General features: G+C 36.1%; 1 protein-coding gene across 1 annotated transcript in view; it reads left to right on the top strand.

The window, feature by feature from the left end:
• Window positions 1-18,252, top strand: part of LOC131537500 (protein NLRC3-like) — a 32,114-nt gene extending 13,862 nt beyond the window's left edge. The window contains exons 7-10 of the mRNA XM_058770998.1: window positions 403-600; window positions 15,314-15,484; window positions 16,502-16,548; window positions 16,647-18,252. Coding sequence (XP_058626981.1) covers window positions 403-600; window positions 15,314-15,484; window positions 16,502-16,548; window positions 16,647-17,179 — 949 coding nt within the window. The 3' untranslated portion in view covers window positions 17,180-18,252. The remainder of the gene's footprint in view (window positions 1-402; window positions 601-15,313; window positions 15,485-16,501; window positions 16,549-16,646) is intronic.
• The last annotated feature ends 3,089 nt before the right edge of the window (window positions 18,253-21,341 follow it).

The raw sequence follows: 21,341 nt of genomic DNA, 5'->3' as shown, positions 1-21,341 counted from the left end.
GTGGGCTCCAACCATCAAAAACAACTAAGCAAACTAATCAAGGTCTTCAGATTTACTCAGCCTCCATTACCAGCCACATTTTTGATAGATAATGATTAATATGCTTAAGGAATGAAAATTTGGTCAGATCAAATTTCAGTGTGGGTGGGGTCACACTGTGTTATGTTGCAGAAATAGAAACCGAGTGACCAACATAATGTAGTGTTGCTTGCCAAAATCAGGCTATTTGGACTCATTTATCACAAATGACAAACCAGGAAGAATGTTTTAATAATATTGTAATATCTATGTAATACTTGTATATACTAAGTTCTCTGTTTTGCATTTTAGTAGATTCAATTCTGTTTCGGTTTTCAAGACTATAATTGACCATTAATAACCTGTTGCAACTGCCATGAAACTCTTTTGTTTTATATTTTCTTTCAGACTTACTGGCTGTAATCTCACTGATCAGTCCTGTGAAACTGTATCATCAGCTCTACAATCCTCAAACTGTGTCCTGAGAGAGCTGGACCTGAGTAACAATGATCTGCAGGATTCAGGAGTGAAGCTGCTCTCTGATGGACTGAAGAGTACAAACTGTCAGCTGGGGAAACTGAGGTGCGTCAGAGTTTTTTAAGTATTGTTTGTTTCTGTTACAGTTTATTCCTATGTACTTTAGTATAACTAAATATAAACCAGCACAGGTTTTTAGGGAGGCTGGTGACACACCGTCTGGTGCTTTCCTTCTTTTGTTCTTTCTGAAGACCTGGCACACATCATCCTCGCTGATCCGAATTGTAGGTGTGGGGGAGAGGGGGGTTGCTGGAGGTGGGGTGTTTTTCAATCCTGCAATAAAACTCATTTAGGTCATCTGCCAGTTGTTGATTCTGCACAGTGCTGGGGGGATGGTGTCTTGTAATTGGTGATGTCTTTCAGACCTTTCCACACTGAAGCAGAATCACTGGAAGATAATTTGTTCCTTAGCTTGCCAGAATAATTCCTCTTTGCCACTCTGATCTCCTTCTCCAGTGTGTATTTGGCCTGTTTATACAAGACTTTATCCCCCTTTCTGTGAGCATCTTCTTTGGCCTGACGGAGCTGTCTGAGTTTTGCAGTGAACCATGGTTTGTCGTTGTTGTAGGTTAGATGAGTCTTAGTAGGAATGCACAAATCCTCACAGAAACTGATATATGAAGTGACAGTCTCTGTGAGTTTGTCCAGATCAGTGGAAGCAGCTTCAAAAACAGTCAAATCAGTAAGGTGGAAACAGGCTTGTAAAACCTGCTCTGTTTCATTAGTCCATCTTTTAACAGTTCTTAATACAGGTTTTGCAGATTTAAGTTTCTGCCTGTAGGACGGTATAAGATGAACCAAACCGTGATCAGAGAGACCTAAAGCTGCTTGTGGAACAGAGTGATATGTGTCTTTTATCGCTGTGTAACAGTGATCCAATATATTACTGTCTCTGGTGGGACATGTGATGTGCTGTCTGTATTTTGGCAGTTCACGGGAGAGATTTGCTGTATTAAAGTCCACGAAAATGATTAAAACAGAGTCCGGGTGTTTCTGTTCTGTCTCTGTGATCTGATCAGCGAGTTTCTGTAAAGCTTGCGGAGGAATGTAGACACTCACGAGAATGAACGAACAAATCTCCCGCGGTGAATAGAACGGCTTGCAGTTAATGAAGAGCGTTTCTAGATCTGAACAGCACATCTTCTCACAGTTACATCTGTACACCACCTCTCATTGATGTAAAAGCACGTCCCGCCGCGGTGCGATTTCCCCTTTGATTCTGCGTCGCAATCTGCTCTGATCAGCTGGAAATTAGGCAGATGTAGCACGCTGTCCGGTATGTCGCCATTCAGCCAGGTTTCCGAAACACAGAGCAGCAGAGTTAGAAAAATCCTTGTTTGTCCGGGAGAGCAGAAGGATTTAGTTTCCGGCTCACTTCCCCCGTCTTGAAGTGTTTGACCAGAGCTATGGCTCCGCCAACTACAATGTCCAGCAAAACGTCCGAATAGTGAAAATCCGGTAAAAGATTTTGTGTTGTGTTCTGCCGAATGTTCAGCAGGTCATTCTTGGTAAAACTGATCGTATTTGAGAAGCAAAAAACAGGAAAAACAGAAGTACAAACACTGAAGAGCAACGCACAGTAGCTGCCATCTGCGGCGCCATCTTAGATCTTAAACAATTATATCTCTTAAACAATTATATCTCATGTTTAACCACTATAGAGACATCAGAGCCAGTGGTACATTCCAGAAGATCTGGCCGCGGTCAGGTACTCTCTGTGGGTGTAATGAGCTCTGAATGGTCGCTGAACTGATGGATCTCCCGTCTCCGAAAACTCTTTATCTTTATTAACAAACCGCATATTTGAAGTCCAAGTAAGCACATTCTCGCCTAAAAACCTCTTAAAACTGCATTCCGTGACACAAAACAGTATTATTTTTTAAATTATAGTGGATTTGGCCGCCTGCCATGACACTCGCTGTGAGAAGTGATACAAATGGTGAAGAGGACTAGGAGCTCTGTTTAACTCCAATATTGCATACCTATCAGCCAATCAGATTCGAGAACCAGAAAGAACTGTTGTATAAATATAAATATATCATTGAAAGTTCATTATTTTTGTTGCCAATTTCAATATCACAAAAAAATAATACTAGCCTAAGTAAAGAGTCACAAATTAGGCTACAACAGAACAAAGATCATAAGAAATTGACCTACTTGAAAAACGTAAAGCACTGAAAAATAAATATTGTATTATATAAAGAAAATGTACAAATAGACTGAATAGTCTTCACTGTATAAATTCAATATACATTAATTCTTATTTATTTTACAAAAGTGATTCAGTCAAGGACAGTAAGTGATTTTCTTTCTGATGTTTGATTTACATTATTGACACAAATGACAACGGCAGCTATATTAGGCTGCTTTTAGGGGTGTCCCCGACTAAGGATTTTCATAGTCGAATCGGAATTTTCGAATCATGCCGATAGTCGACTGATATTCGAATCATATATTTGGGGGCGGGGCAAAATACATTACCAAGAATCAAGTCAGACATTCTACAGTCATAAATACACAGGGAAAATGTGTAATGGATGCCTCGCAGATACAAATGGGGTAAATAATGTTTTATGTTTTGATTAAAAGATAGTTAACGTTAAACGTCAGCGAAACCCTTAAGAATTCACAACAATTTTTTTTTTTTTTACAATAGTGCTCTCACTATAACTTTATCGTAGTTATAAAGTTCTGTATTTCTGTTTTGAGCTGCGCGCTCCAAAGAGGACCAGTAGAATGAAGCAGCAGGTTTTTAATAAATGGGATTTAACTAATTTACCTCACATATAATATGCTTCGTTATTTATATAACATAACGTTAATATTACCACTTATAGGCTATCTGCACAAAATGCCCCGAATGCACATGAACGCGTCTGCGCGGCTCTGAATGAACTCGTTTTGTGGAAACACAACTAAACAGTAAAAAAAATCGCAGTGTTTTATTATAATAGTGTTCTCATTATAATGCTATGTACAATATATGACAGTGCCAGTCATAGTTATTAATATTCTGCATTGTTGTCCTGCTCGCACCGCGCGCTGAAGAGATAATCGCCGTACTACAATAAAGTGCTTTACTGTAGCGTAACTCAACCAAAGGCATCTTATACTAGATATACACGATACAAATAAACCGACTGAAACGTTTTAAAATCACTTATACCCTACCTGATCGAGAAAAAAAACAAAGTCTTCCACTGTGCAGCAGTGTCAATTTGAGTCTTGTTAAAGATTTAAATCCCTGCCGCCAAAATGCTCCTCTGTCTGTCACGGATTAGAAAGTGAAACTTTAATCTATAGGGGAAGTTGGATTTATTCACGCACCTTAAAATATTTATTTAAAGCTTCTTTCTTTTAAGATTCTTATTTACAGCATTATCATAATAGGCTGTACATTAACTTATTGGGAGAAAACCGGTAGTTCGATGTGAAATCAGACACTGAGCACCCCATATAGCCAAAATGGCATGATAATAATAACACCCCGCGAATATTCGACTGAGAGATTGGGAGTCAAATCAGGCTCCTCGAATCAAAGCATCGAATCGTCGACTATTCGGGGACACCCCTAGCTGCTTTAGAGGAATAGTTCACCCCAAAATGAAAATTCTGTTGTTGTTTTAACCCTTTATGAGTTTCCTTCTGCTGTTGAACACAAAACAATATATTTGGAACAATACGGGTAACCAAACAGTTGCTGGGCCCCCATGACTTCTGTAGTATGAAAAAAAACAAAAAACTATTGGAGTCAATGGGGACCAGAAACTGGTCATGATCATTCTTCAAAATATATTTTTATGTTGAGGAGAACAAAGAAATTCATATGGGTTTAGAACAATTTGAGGGTGAACTATCCCACTCATCATATAATGCAGGATCTCATATAGCCTCATAGGCCTACTACACATGATTTATCTTTAACTATGTTCATTTAAGACACAAATAACTGTGTTTAGAGGATTCTCGCAAAGACGGGCATTTTGCAACTATGCGTATTTGAACGTTTAAGCACAAGGAGCAAAAAAGAACTCCGGTTTAGTCCGGTGCTATACGAGCAGGTGCGCGCCGCACATATCAGGCTGAACCCATCTTAACGCATGCATTTACCAGAACGAATTCTGCCCCGCTGCTTAATGTCCATGAACAGTTTAAAACCATTTGATTTTACTTGCTTAAAACGCGTTTAAATGATAAGCTTAGCCTACATCATGACACGCAAACCGATTGATAGGATTTCTAATGGATTTTCTCCCCACCCTTAAGCGAAAATGTAGAGTTTGTTCAAACACAAAAAGCAATATACATCCATCAAGTTGATAATAAAACTAACCTAAAATCTGTGGGGACGATGATGCTGTGTTTTTTTCTGCTCCATGTGTGCGGTCCACTCGCTGTTCTTCCACTCCATCAGCTTTAGTAAAATAATCTGATACCTGGGATTTTACTCATTTATGTTTTCTCTGTTGTTTGTCTTTTAAGTTTTTCATTTATTGAGCCCTCTCTCTCAGAATTGCTGACATTTTTGCTTATCAAATATTGTTCTTTGTGCGACCATTTCCAGATCTGAGTGGAGGTGAATGCGGGCATATGGGGCAGCGATCACCTGATTGATACATGCACATATCGTTAAATGAATGCATTTGATTGGTAAACCAAATTCAGATTTTATGTTTTAATCTCTAATGGAATTTACGGAAAAGGTCCACTATAACAGCACTAAGAGGGGGATGTGGTGAGGCTTTGGCGGTCCATGTTACAGATGGCCAGTCAATATAGTCCTTGCTCTGGCCTCGGGGCTTCAGACCCGCCTAGCCCAGGCGGCCAGGCGCCTGCCCCCAGCATACCAGTCAACTCAATTATCTAGAGAACATCAGTGGAACATTAGACACAGACATTTGAATATTGGCTGAAGGAAACACTGCAGACTGGATTCGAACCCGGGTCGCTGCCACACACGTGCACTCGCTTTACCAGATGCGCTACCAAAGCAGACATGCGCTGGGATAAACTGCGGCACTTTGTAGTCTTTCTTTAAAAAAACAAAAAAAAACAAAAAAAAAACACCATCTTTCGGATGAGACGTTAAACCAAGGTCCTGACTCTGTGGTCATTAAAAATCCCATGACACTCATCGTAAAGAGTAGGGGTGTAACCCCGGTGTCCTGGCTAAATTCCCTCCACTGGCCTTTGTCAATCATGGCTTCCCAATAATCCCCATCCACTTGATTGGCTCTATGACTCTCTCTCCTTTCTACCTGTAGCTGGTGTGTGGTGAGCTGCCGCCACATCATCCAAGTGGATGCTGCACACTGGTGGTGGTTGAGGAGAGACCCCCCATGATTGTAAAGCGCTCTGGGTGTATTGCAATAGCGCTATATAAATGCCTCATTCATTCATTCATTCATACACTGTTTTTTTTTTCCTTCAATGACAGCACAAATTATATGGACAAATTATATAAGACTGCGAATCGCAGTGTGGGGAAATAAATGTGAAACGGCCTGTGTAGAACAAGAAAGTGCGTTAAACTTGAAACTGTTAAAAGTCAGCAGACACAGCATTAAATATTATCTGCAGAATGTTTTGCTTCCCTTTTACCTGACATGATCAGTCATTAACGCTGCATGAAACAATTGGATAAACCGGAATAACATTAGTTTTATTCTTGTACATGCACTAAAACAGACAGTTCCGTTAGTTGGTGGAAGAATGTGAATGTGCAGAACTGTGACATATGAATTGAAATTATTTAAATACATTTTGTTACATTTCATGTAGTCAACGTCTCTGTATTTATTTGACATTTTAACTTTTTGTGTAGTTTTGAGGGCAGTAAATTGAGATTTATACATCATCTGAAAGCTGAATAAATAAGCTTTCCATTGATGTATAGTTTGAAATTTGAAAATCTGGAATCTGAGCAAAAAAAAAAAAAATCCAAATATTGAGAAAATAGCCTTTAAAGTTGTCCAAATTAAGTCCTTAGCAATGCATATTACTAATCAAAATTAATTATATATATGTTCACTGTAGGAAATTTACAAAATATCTTCATGGAACATGATGTTTACTTAATATCCAAAGTACTGCATCATTATAAATTATTGTTATAATTATTTGCAACTCAAAACACTTATTTTTATCTATACTATTGTTATACTCAACAAGTAGATCTCAAATACAGTGTATTGTATTGTACATTTAATCATAACAGGTCAGCAGAGGATTCAACTAAAATAAATGACTGAAATATTACTTCAATATTTAACAAATTAAATAGTATTATTTGCAAATCCTCCATTGTTACATTTGTGATGTAGGCAAAAGTTGTGTTTGGAAACTCTGCCCTTACAGCACCTGTTAGCAGAAACACTGGATGTTTCAATTCATACCTCACATTTTCTTTGGTTTGCTCGAAAGCAAAGTCTCATCTTAAAAAAAAAATAAATAAATAAAAATACTAGCATCATCTTAAAATAATCTTATCATTCTCAGATTTGAAATACATGGTGAGACTTGTGTCTTTAGCTGCAATGAGTTTCTAGACTCTAAAGGTTTCTTCTGAAAAATGCAACACAGATTCCCAATAGTGTGCCCTCTACCGAGTTCAGATGTTTAGCAACAGTACAGCAAAACCGATTGTTGGTGAATTTCAGAGCTCATGAAGGTATAAAGTGAAGAGAGACTTAACAAGCCCCCTTCACCGAACATACTATAGCTTATATTTAGGCCGATGTTAAAATCACATTATTACAATACTTAAGACACTTTTAAGGGATGAAGGAACAAACAAGTACCAATACACAGAATGTGCTATTGTGTCTTGTGCCATAGTCTTAGGTGAGAACTCATACAGCGGCCTTGCTTACGTAAATGATATGACAACATACAATGCAAACAATCCCCACAGACATACATTATATGGCCTTCATACAGCTACAGGATCATAAGATGAGTTGCTTCATTCATCTCTTATCAACAGTTGTTGGGCTGAGTGAGTATGTATGGAGTCAATTTAATGCCGCATATATATGCAAAAGAAAATAAAGTTTTGCAAAAGAAAATGAAGTATTGCAAAAAGAAAATAAGTTTTGCAAATAAAAATAAAGAATTGCAAAATAGATAAATAAAACAGAGCAAAAGCAATGATTTTGCAATACATATTTTCCATGGCCATATCTACTAATTTATTTGCAATGCAGCTTTTATTTTGCGTTTCAGTCAAGTTTGAGTTTGCGATACCGTTTTCCCTTTGCGCTTCACATTTCTGTGCGTCTCGCTTTGTGGCGCTGTTTTGACATGGGGGTGGAGTCAGGGGACAGGGGCGTGTCCAACAGGCCTGCGCATGCCTCCCTGGAAGTGACGTCATCGGCCCGAGACGCAGATCACAGCTGATCCAGGCACCGTCACTGAGCAGAGACATGCGGGTGGATCGTTTCCTTTTATTCACTAGCTTTAAAACATGCATGTTTTCATTTTATTAACAAATCTATATGTGTATTAGCAGAGTTTGCTCAAGTTAAAGAAGTTGTTAATATGAACATCTGCTGTTTATTTCTCTCAATGTGTGCACACTTTTATAGCATTAAAATGTGTATCGTTTCATCTGGTTAACTAAATGTGCATTAATAGTGTAATAGTGCTTGTTTAAAATCTCTTAACCTGTGTACAGCGCTCTTTGTTTACATTAGTTCAGAGTTACTGCTAGTTTTAATGTAAAATAATGCAATTAACTTCACAAACTATACATCATTAAAAAGGTCTAAGACTCAAGCTTCATATCCATCTCGACTTCGTTTTTCATTTACATAACTCCTGGCATAAATTAAGAAATGACTGGCACTGGAAGTTTAAAAAAAGATTAAAAAGTATTTTTGGTTTAGTTTTGTCGTGGCCACGAGATATTAAGTCGTGGGAACGTGATAATACTGTATGTCGTGGCCATGAGTTTAATCATGCATAAACAAACCCGCGTGACCATAGCAACCTGGGATTATCAGAGACTGATCAAATATATTTATCCATCCCACAGTCCGTTGATCGTGTCTTTTTATGTAATATATGTGTATATTAGGCTATTATTATTATTATTATTATACAGCCCTGAACGTTAAGAGATCGAAATGAAGGGAAAATAAATTAAATACATAACAACGAATATAAAAATATTACCAATACTAATAAAATACATGGACTTACAAGACTTGTGGGATGGATAAAAATGTTTTCTTGTCGGCCTATTTTATTATACTTTATGTAACATTTATTCATAATAAACTTAATTCGAATGTTGTCTACATCGTGATACAGTCCAGTACGTAGCCTATGGTTAACACTTCAACCACCAGAGGTCGCTGTATACCTAAAAGCGCCAGCGGGTCAAATTCACCCATGCCATGACTACTGTTTTGATATGGCTAAAAACGTAGTTTGTCACTGTATTATGCCACTGTCTTCACAATGTCTAGAGTCATAAAATTATCATTTTTAGTCATCAGCTATGTTTTTGTCCTGTTGTTTTAAGTTCACAGCTATTTTTAAGCAGGTTACACTAATCACTTTTCTTAATGATGAATAAACCAGCCTGCAATGACAACGAGAATTACGAGGAAATAAATACATATTTGGGTGTTGTAATATTATAGCTAATAAAATGTTTCAAGATAACCCATGTTATTTAAATGACTAAAACACCCTAAATAGACTATTATAAGCAATACTAATTCACCACATTGCAAAGGATGTACAATGACAAATTCAAGTGCACAGTTTCACCTAATTAATTAATTTGTTTAGTTATATATAATTTATCATTTGAATAAGAGAACAACACCAATAAACTTGGGGTAATCATAAAAATTGTTTTATTCATTACATCATAATTCAGATTTTTTTTTTCAGGAATAAATAAGCAACACAGTAGCGAACCATAAACGATAAAAAATTGCAAACACAAATTAATATTTAATCCAAAGTTTGAACATTTATGAGTAGAGGAATAAACATCTTCATTTGAACGTGATGACAGGAATTATGCGTAAATTTGTCCTGATGGCGCTTATAGGTATAAATGCCCCATTTTTGTTCTGGTTTTATCTAAACAATTTTTTTAACAATAAACAGGGGATTGTAAATAACACAATTTCAGTAAAAGTCAATGACTGTAAGACTTGGATATTTTTAATTGAAAATATATTATGTAGCCTATTTGAAAAACAGCCATGGGTAAAATTACCCCGTGGTGGTGTTAATATAATAATTTAATAATGTATTTTTTTTTTGTATCATTTCTTAATTACATCTCTGATAATCCCAGGTTGCTATGGTCACGCTGGTTTGTTTACCCATTAGTATATCGTGGCCACGAGAAATTTAAACCAAAAAGACTCAAGTTTTTTTTTTTAAACTTCCAGTGCCAGTCATTTCTTAATTTATGCCAGGAGTTATGTAAATGAAAAACGAAGTCGAGATGGATATGAAGCTTGAATCTTAGACCTTTTTAATGATGTATAGTTTGTGAAGTTAAATGCATTATTTTACATTAAAACTAGCAGTAACTCTGAACTAATGTAAACAAAGAGCGCTGTGCACAGGTTAAGAGATTTTAAACAAGCACTATTAATGCACATTTAGTTAACCAGATGAAACAATACACATTTTAATGCTATAAAAGTGTGCACACATTGAGAGAAATAAACAGCAGATGTTCATATTAACAACTTCTTTAACTTGAGCAAACGCTGCTAATACACATATACATTTGTTAATAAAATGAAAGCATGCATGTTTTAAAGCTAGTGAATAAAAGGAAACGATCCGCCCGCATGCCTCTGCTCAATGACGGTGCCTGGATCAGCTGTGATCTGCGTCTCGGGCCGATGACGTCACTTCCAGGGAGGCATGCCCAGGCCTGTTGGACACGCCCCTGTCCCCTGACTCCACCCCCATGTCAAAACAGCGCCACAAAGTGAGACGTGCAGAAACGTGAAGCGCAAAGAGGAAAACGGTATCGCAAACTCAAACTTGACTGAAACACAAAATAAAAGTTGCATTGCAAATAAATTAGTAGATATGGCCATGGAAAATATGTATTGCAAAATCATTGCTTTTGCTCTGTTTTTGCAATTCTTTATTTTTATTTGCAAAACTTATTTTCTTTTTGCAATACTTCATTTTCTTTTGCAATTCTTTATTTTTCTTTGCAAAACTTATTTTCTTTTGCAAAACTTTATTTTCTTTTGCATATATATGCGGCATTAAATTGACTCCATAAGTATGGACATGTCTTTGGGGTTATGAAGTGGCGTCCTCTTTCAAAGGTTTCGTCCAGTTAGTTTATATGGTATGAATGTGTGAAAATCACTTTTAACAAGTTTCAAACATGTTGTAGATGGAATTAAGAACCTAGCCAGTGTACTTTCTTAAAGATGAATACACTGTAAAAAAAAATCTGTTAAATTTACGGAAAAATACCGGCAGCTGTAGTTGCCAGAATTTTACCGTGAAAAATACGGTAGCAACATTTTAGGATTTACAGAACTGTTTAAATTTACAGTGAAAAAACGTATCTCATTAACTGATACAATGTTAATACACAAACCTTTCAGTTAACTCATCTTATTTGCAGAAACCGACTACGCTTAAATTATCCAACTGCCATTTGTTTATAAACTAATATTTATAATGTTTATGTAATATGAGCACAAGAGTATTGAGAACTATTTAGTTTAAATCCGTGTAGAAAATCTTACTGATTTATGTAAAGTCATCAATCCAACCCAAATCTCTTGCAAATAACAGCAGCACACATGCATGTGCGATTAAAACTAACAGCTACATAGTTATTGCCTTTAAATAAAGCAACATGCAGCATGACATTAGTGTCCCTCTCTCCGTCCTTGACTTAAGCACAGGCTCTACTCTCCAGCACAATGGTGACCCACAAAACACAACAGGAAGTTGACTGTTAGGTTTAACAGTATTTTGCTGTTTTTTTGTCTTGATTTTACGGTTAAATACCGGCAGCTGTGGTTGCCAGTAATCTACTGTTTTTTACAGTTTGCTTCCGTAAATTAAATTTACGGTATATTTCTGTTAAAATTACATTTCACAGAATGTTTTGTCATCTCACAAATTTAACCCTTTAATCCCACAGCAAAATCCTCAGTTTTAAAGAGCACTTCTATGTGTCCACACTACAGAGTGTTGAAGTAACACTGAAGCAGTGATGAATTAATGAGAGAATTAAGTGACTAATTAAATTAGGATTATGCTTTATTGATGAACACCTGCTGTTAACAAGTAGAATCATTGAAGGAACGAGAAACAAGAAAAGATAAATAAAACTTACAGCTAAAGCCAAGATGAAATCAACTGAAATAAAACACATGAAATCTCTCAAGATTTCAGAAGAGGGTGATTAAACAACTCCACACCAGCATCTTATTACTAACCACTTTTACTTTATGTCATATGTGTACAAAAGCTCTTATTGAGATTTTAGTTATTGTACTTTCATTTGAAGTCACCATATTGGCGATCAGTGGTTGCTTTAGTTGGGATCTTGAATCGTGACTCTTTAACATTGGTTTTTGTTTGGTTGTTTTAATTAGCTGTGTTTATTAAGCATAGTTTTTAAAGCAAAAGAAGCCAAAATAATCTTTAATCATCTGAGACTGATGTTTGTGATGTCAAAACCAACATGATCTAGTTTAATTCACTGATTATACCACGTTAAGTCTCTTATTAAACATGTGATATGTTAATTGCACCATTGATTACTACAATCGAATATTGTGAAACAGCTCTAACCAGAATATGCACAAATAAATGTTTTGAACTACGGCAGAACTTAAACACACACAGACATCAACAATCAGCGTATGAATCTCAAAATTGGTGACAATCAAAAACGATATAAAAAAAAAAAAAACGGTTCAACTCTGAACATCACAAAACAGTCTACTGAAAAGTAACAACAAAACAACACCTAAATAAAAGCAAATAAAGAAAATATTAAGAACATTCAGCTGCATAATTTATTCATGCTGCAGTGCATGCTGGGAGTTTTGTACTGGCACCCAGCATGCTTTGCGGCATTTTTTTTTAAATTTTATTTTTATTATTAGTAGTCACCATTGTTGAGGTTCATGTGCTGATTCCTGATGTCTGTGTGTCTAAATGGTGTTGTAACTCTTATGGTTTTGTGCATAAAAGGCTTTTAAATTCTTTCATAATGGTTTGTCAGCTTAACTTGTAGAGTAATATTACTACCATATACAATATGAAATTAATTACGAATCACCCATATTGTTTGACACTAACTGAAATAAATCAGTGATGATGATCACCAATAACAGTTAACCAAAAATATTTAACTACAAGCTCTCTTAGCTTTTCTTGTCATAACAAATGTGCTTTACAAACACAGTTACAACAACCAAAAAAAAACTAACCTTAAAGAGTCAAGGGTCAAGAGCATAACTAAAGCAAACACCGATCACCAAGATGGTGAGGTCAAACAAAATATTTGAAATAAAATATAAACCTCTGTTAATTCGTCGATATATGACAGAAATGAAGTCAAACTGGTTAGTAATAAGTGGAGCTGCTGTTTGTGGAGTTGTTTAATCATCCTCTGCTGTTTTATTTCAGTTGATTTCATTTAAGGCTGTGGCTGTATGTCAGTTGTAGTTTTGTTTCTTGTTCTTTCCTTCAGTGATTGTGTTTGTTAACAGCAGGTGTTCATCAGTGTCTGAATTCACTCATAGGTTCTCAATCACTCTGTCTAATGGACTATATAGTGAAGTAATGTAGGACTAGTGATGAGGGTGTAGGGAGTGGTTTCAGACACAGTCTATGAGTGTCGACTCTGAGGCTACTTTCTCGAAAACAAAGGTTAGATCTATTACAGTTATTCACTGTATGTAGTAAGGAAACTTACTCTTAATCATTTAACAGGTTATTACTGTGGTATTTTACAGTTTTTTACTGTTAAAATCACAATCATTTTTTACAGTGTATGTAAGGAATAATTGATGACGGGCCGTTGAATTATTAGAAAAATAATGCACACCCGAGGTGGTGATGCGGTCACGACGCAAAGCGGAGAGAGAGAGAGATTACCTCTGTGCATCTCTCAATAGTGTTCGGCAGCAATGTCTAGTTATAGTGAAACTTAGTTCCTTTTGTTCACGGACAGCGCTGTTGTTGTTACCTCACTTGTGAGAAGTCATGTAGTTTTTAAGTTGTTTACTGATAAAATCGTAACAACATTAGTGTGATGTATGTTAGTGTGTGTGCAAACTGTAACTGTTATGTATGTGCGGTCTGTGAGGGAGAGAGAGCGGGAGAGATAGAGTATGTGCTTTCCGTACATAATAAAGCATAATTTTGTGGCAAAAACATGGACATGATCTGTCGTTTTTATCATATTGTTTACTATATTTATTTATTTGGCCAGTGTCGTTGTGGGTTTTGGTTATTTTGCTGTTGTAAGACCTTTGAAATAACAGAAATCATTTGGCGAAGTGATATGGTCATGTAATGCGGTCAAGAGCTGCCTGGAACTAAGTTAGCTGTGCGTTTCCTGAAAATAATTGCACATCTTAGAACGTTCGGCAGCCAATCAGATTCAAGCATTCAACGGCCCCGTAGTATAAATATAGTTCATCCTTCCCCAAATGCATTTGTAATAAGTATAATATTTTACAAATTAATTTGTAGTACACTAAGTTTGTGCTTGATGAAAGCATGAAATAACTACATTTAGAATGTATTTTCAGTTAGTATAGACATGTCAATCTATTTTTAGTATACTTATTATTAAATATATATATTTTGAATACAATTAAGAATATTTATTTTTCACTAGGTTGAATGGAAAGCAAATGGAACATTTCTGTCTGACTAGATTTTTTTCTGGTGTTTTGAATTGTTTAATATGCAATATACAGATCCTTTTGACCTGTTCTTGAGTCACAGAGGGTGCTTCTTAGGTGCTCTGGTAAAGAGCAGATGCAATGTGTAAGAAAGAAGGTCCAAAGCACCACCATGCCAAGAATAGCAATGTACAGTGAGAGATTTACAAATCCTTACTTTTACAAATAATTGCAACAGCATTTCAAAAATATTTTGATACAAAATGTTGAATATTTTTCTATTAATATATCAGTCTTTACATTGCTTAATGCACATCTGTTTTAATATTTTTTTTTTGTCCCATCCATGGCTATGATTATCACTATGTCAGTCATTGCATTAGATCTTTTATTTACATTGTGTCCACATTTTGTTATAATGACACAATTCTGGAGTGTGTAGAACACAACACTGAACAAAAACTCAGCCGTTTTGAGAAGTGGGTGGATTCTGACTAACTTAAACACCTCTGGTTGGCCTTTGCATTTAAGAGATGAAAAGATACGTCTGTGATTGGCTACATTGCTCAACATTGCAAAAACACATTATAAATAGAATCTGTTGATGCTCTTCAGAGCACAAACACAAATATGCACTGAAGCATGAGCCAAATCTGTTTCACCAATATGTTATTATTACAGGACATTGTAATAAGGACATTGGACTAGAGGTGAATGTTAAGAGTAGTTGATAATGAAAATCCTAGTTGTAGCAGTGTAAATTATATGGTTGTGGTAAAACACCAACTTAGAGCAAATGATGTACATGTCTTGTGCGGATGCAGTTTCAGTTGTGCTGATTTGGTTGTTCTGTGTCTCTCTCTCTCTGTCTGCAGGTTGTCAGGCTGTATGGTGACAGAGGAAGGCTGTGGTTATTTGTCTTCAGCTCTGAGTTCAAACCCCTCACACCTGAGAGAGCTGGATCTGAGCTACAATCACACAGGACCATCAGGAGTCCAGCTCAAACACAAACTGGAGGATCCAAACTATAAACTGGAGAAACTCAAGTATGTGGGGCAGTCAGGGGTGGGATTTTCCTTTTAAGTCAGTTCAATCTATGGCCATATTGACGTTGCCTCCTGGCAGCCATTCAGCATTACAATGGAATAGTAAAAATAGGTGTACTGTCTTTTATGTAGTAAAAATAAATAAACAAATGCATAAAATAGTGATTAAAATAAAACAAAAATACAGATGATTAAGAATTATTATTACACAGTTCTCTGGAATATTTGATTCTGATTGGTCAATTGCGCCACCTAGTGGTTTGTTATTCCACAAACTGATAACACAGGCTCACTCAGGTAACTGCACTTTGATTTGCATTTGGTGAGCTAATAAAATATTAAAATAATCTCACATCTCTGTCATAGTTATCAATTATATTGAAAATGAAATCAGACTTCAGTAATAACTGTACTGTAATTTTGTTGCTATGTTCATCACATTTTGTACACTCTCTAGATTGTAAGATAATAAACAAGTAAGATTTTTAAATGATTTCATCTCAAATCAATATCTCTTGCACCTTTTGTGGTAAAAAGCTGTGTAATAATGTGGTATGACTGTACCGTATCCCTTAAAAGTTCGTCTAGTTTGAACTTGCCATTTGCTTGCAACAGCTTTCTTCATGGAAGCTTTGCGTTCAGTGAGATAAAATATTTAGACTGAAATCAATATTTTGCAGCCACTTATTAACTATGTGTGAAGTAGCTGTGTAATAAGCTGGATAATGTACATCCAGCTGGTTGTTATTGCAAAATAAAATATTCTCAGGTAATCAAGACCCCTCGGCTTGATGCCTGGGTCCTCATCTCTCTGTCAGGTTTTATTCTGTGATAACAACTGGCTGGATGTGCATTATGCCTTACTTAATCTTCTAGTCAACAATAAAGTGCCATTGCCATTTCAGCAGGAAATATTATGTTTATGATTGGACTTGTTTATTATGTTATGAAGTTCAACATAATCAGCCTTTTAATAATTAAACGTTTTTCATTTGTAATTTATTTTTATTTTTCTAGTTTGGACCACGGAGCCCTTTTCAGAATCACACCAGGACTGAGAAAATGTAGATATTTTATCTCTCTCACACCCACCTGCCCACACACACACACACACACTTAAATGATTCATGTCATTCATGTATTTCTCTCTTCTTGTGTTCAGATGCCTGTGATCTCACACTGGATCCAAACACAGCACATAATCATCTCCGTCTGTCTGAGGACAACAGGAACGTGACCCATGTCGAAGAGCCCCAGTCGTATCCTGATCATCCAGAGCGATTTGAGAACTATGAGCAGGTTCTGTGTCGGGAGAGTCTGACTGGACGCTGTTACTGGGAGGCTGAATGGAGTGGGACGAGGTGGGCTGATATATCAGTATCATATAAAGGAATCAGCAGGAAAGGAGGGAATGACTGTTGGTTTGGATACAATGACAAATCCTGGAGTCTCTTCTGCACTTCTAATGGATTCCATGTCTGGCACAATAATAAGAACACTGACATTCCTGCCGTTTCACCATCTAATAGAGTAGGAGTGTATCTGGACTGGTCTGCCGGCACTCTGTCCTTCTACAGCGTCTCTGACACACACACACTCACACGCTTACACACATTCAACACCACATTCACTGAACCCCTCTACGCTGGATTCAGGGTGTTTGAATCATCATTATCTCTATGCAAAATTCAGTAACCTGCTGTGAGAAACAATATTTTATTAATCCTTCACAGGAAATGATATTGTTACAGCAGCAACCACAAATCAATCCATGCACACAGACATATCCACCTAAGTATACACAAAAAAAAAAAATTAATAAAAAATTGCACATTACCCAATAAAAATACACTACAATTGTTACACACTAAAAAGCCTGATAACAGCAGGAATATTGCACATTACCCAATAAAATACATTACAATTATTGCACATTTAAAAAACCTGATAGCACCAGAGACACGCAACCAGCCTCGTTTTGAAGCAGTCACAAACCTTTCTTACATAAAGTACAAATGTATGTTAAAGACCCACAAGACATCAAATCTGAAGTGTTATTCTTCTTAGTCTATTAGTGTTTAGCTCACATGCATGCTAGTGTACATCTAAACTTTTACCAAATCTGTTTTCACAAGCTATTCTCCTATATAGTACTGTAATACAGTATTTGCAATCAAGGTGTGTGCGGCCGTCCGCATTCAAGGACTTTGTGTGTAAGTGTGAGAGGGTCAAAACTTATTTTCATGTATGGCTCTTTACTCATATTCTACCTGCTCTCTCCACCCAGATCTTGATGTGTAATGAACTGATTCCAGTCATTTAGATTCATGCCAGCCAAGAGAGCGAATGGGGAGTGAATGATCCATGAGAAAAATATATTGTATTAATTGTTCAAGCATTCTGTAGTTTAATACTCACATGTACACGTTTAGAAAGATTATATGATGCTTGTTTGTGCCACTACATTTCATTTACATGCCTGCATTATAGAACACGCACGGGTATGATTGCTGAATCTGATCACCAACAACTACAGGCCTTTAAAATAAAGTGTTATTTTTGTGTAACTGTTCATTAGCAAGTTTATGTAACCAGTAGTGATTTTAGATTCACGCCAGCTGAGAGAGAGAGAGAGAGAGAGAGAGAGAGAGGTTGGCTGTGAATGTACAAATGTAATTGCTGAATCATAGCAACACTGTTCAATCCATTTCCAATATAAAAGAATAAAAATGTATCCTAAATCGTGAAATGGTGTCCATCGTGAGTTCTACACAACACAACACAGAGACAACCCTGTTACACATTATTTTTATTTATTTATTTTTTGATAGAGGCTTGTAGGGATGTTAGATTAAATAGAGATTAAAGGTAATGAGAGTAAAGCTTGAGTATGATCATGTGGACTAAAACTAATTGTGAGAAGCTTGAAAAAAGTTATTCAAAATTTATACACAATTTAAAAAAAAAATCTAATGCTAAATCTGGCTTCACTTCATTAAAAATCTATTCATAAGAATCAACTGAAAATTAAAAACTCCTAAAAGAGAAAACAAAACAGCTATGTCTCACAGACATAAGACAAAACAGACTGAGAGATGAGAGAATAAATCAGAAAGACACAGGAGAGTACACAATGTGTGAGTGTGACGTCTGTCTGGTTATTGTGCCGCCTCAACTATTCGATTAAATTTATATCCATGGCAGAGAGAAGAGACTTATAAAGATTTTTTAAAGTAAATAGTTATAATATTATAATTAAATCAATTATAATAAACAAATATATTTTTATCTAAGCCTCACTTTGGTCTTCAGTCGACAGCAATCCATTTTGAGCAACTGAGTTTATTTTATTGTCTCATAATTATGTTCACGTAGAATAGTCCCTCAGTACGGAGGTATTTTTGTTGCATTATTCCAAGTCAAGTCATATTTATATAGTGCTTTAAGGGTAACAGAGACTACATGAAATGTTTCTGTACCCTTTCCCAGATCTGTGCCTTGATACTATCCTGTCTCAGAGGTCTACAGACAATTCCTTGGACTTCATGGCTTGGTTTGTGCTCTGACGTGCAGTGTTACCTGTAGGACCTTATATAGACAGGTGTTTGCCTTTCCAAATCATGTCCAATCAACTCAATTTACCACAGGTGGACTCCAATCAAGTTGTAGAAACATCTCAAGGATGATCAGTGGAAACAGGATGCACCTGAGCTCAATCTTGAGTGTTATGGCAAAGGCTGTGAACACTTATGTACATGTGATTTAAAAAAAAAAAAAATTAGCAAAGACTTCAAACAAACTTATTTCACATTGTCATTATGGGGTATTGTTTTTAGACTTTTTTTGGAAAATAATGAATTTAACCCATTTTGGAATAAGGCTGTAACATAAAATGTGGAAAAAGTGAAGCGCTGTGAATACTTTCCGGATGCACTGTACAGGGGTGTTGAATGTTGGTGGAAAACCAGAGCCTGTGTGCTTCAGCACCATCTCCATGTGGAGATCTTGAATGCCACGAAGCAGCCACACAAGTTATATATTTTATTTTGATGACCTATTCAGTCAGTTTATAATGTATACCATGTTATTGTTGTTTTTCCTTCAGTCGGGTTAATAAAACTCAGTTCAATTGCAATTTATATCTGTTGTCTTTCTTGGTCACAGTGTTTATAGAAAATCTTACAGTGAATTTGAGGAAAAAATAACTATTTATATGTTAAGCTGTATTTGTCTCTTAAATGATCTCTGTGAGATCAAATTGTTGACTGGGGAGTCCACTCTTATGAAAACGAGTGAGTGAATTCGGACACTGAGTGCACCAGAAGGACTGCCGCTTTTGCATAGTTTGCTTGCTGTTTAATAATCGCTTAATAATCGTTTGAAACGGGCAGCTCCAGTAGTAAGATTGAAGGATTAATCTTGAACTCTGTCACGGAAATTATGTAAACCCTAATAGTCAATTTACAATTAGTTTGTACCTTTGTTGTATTACGCTGTGGACGATCGAGCGCTTCTTAAATTAAATTAGCAAAATCTGTACAGAACCGATCACCGGTGATCACCGCGAGGTGCATGCCGGTTAGTAAAGTGTCCGAGTTACGTCCGCCTTGCTCTGATGTCATGCTGACCTGTGCCAAAAAACTCCCGCGACGGTGAGGCGGCTGTGTCGGATTGAGCAGTCGCGCGCAGTTGCTCTCCACCGACTGCGCTGACCAAAAGCATGATGGGAAACGACTGACTGACGACACAGCTTAATGCTCATTGGTTCAGACAATCGTGATGCTGCATCTTCTAAAATGTTTTATTGAGTTGGTGGGTGAATCTGCTCTTATCCAAAATGACACATGCAGGTATATGTGAATATGGGAATAAAATCCATTTTACACAAGTAATGTTTAGTAATAAGTTACTTTATTATTATTATTTTTTTTGCATATCAGTTTTTGCAGTGCACATCAGCCATGTCAGAAGCATTCAAGGAGGAGACAACAGCAGGAAGTTTTATGTGATGCTTTTGATACGGTTTACATTGTACAGCACTGACTTTTACTACATACCAAGCCTGTAACGAATTTAAAGGCTACTTTATTAAACAAGAACAAAAGAATGTTGTTGTTTTTTTAAATACTATAATTGTAAAACTAAACTTTCATAACACAACAAAATATGATTTTAAATAAAGGTCATTAATGAGCCCATGGTTTGTTTTTTGTTTTTTTCTTTCATTATAAGTTTACTGAATGTTTGATTATTTATATAATACAAATAAAACATGCACTATGAATGCATAAGCATCTCTCTCTCTGTGTTTGTGTATATCCTTTATTTACACATTGATATGTATACGTACACACACACACACACACACACACACACACACATGTCTGTGAATGATCAGTCTAGAGATGATGCTGATCGACAGAACAAGTTTATTGTTCATTGCAGCCAATCCAAAACAGATGACGACAACGCATGCATTAGGAGCTATTGCCTAAGGGTAAAATAGGTCATTTTCACACATCTTGTTTATTTGACTGTAAAATTCTAACAGAATGTGCTATTTTCAAGTGCAAGGTGTCATTTTTTTTCAGAAAATAAATGGCTTTCAAAAAAGTACAGTTTTTGACCATTAATCTTGTGTTTTGAGTTTGTAAACATAATTTAAATAGACAAAAATAAAAAAAACGGAATATTTTTTATTTATTTTTTTTTAGAAAAAAAAGAGAAAAATCATGATCGAAATAATCCAACACTTCTTACTTCAAAATTCAACTATAATACATATATATATATATATATATATATATATATATATAAGTATTTTTGGGACACTGGGTTGCACAGTTTTCATTCAGGA

This window comes from Onychostoma macrolepis, chromosome 01 (genome assembly GCF_012432095.1).
Source record: "Onychostoma macrolepis isolate SWU-2019 chromosome 01, ASM1243209v1, whole genome shotgun sequence".
NCBI lineage: Eukaryota > Metazoa > Chordata > Actinopteri > Cypriniformes > Cyprinidae > Onychostoma > Onychostoma macrolepis.
The sequence above is the reverse complement of the archived record's forward strand: the minus strand, read 5'-3'. Positions and strand labels throughout refer to the sequence as shown.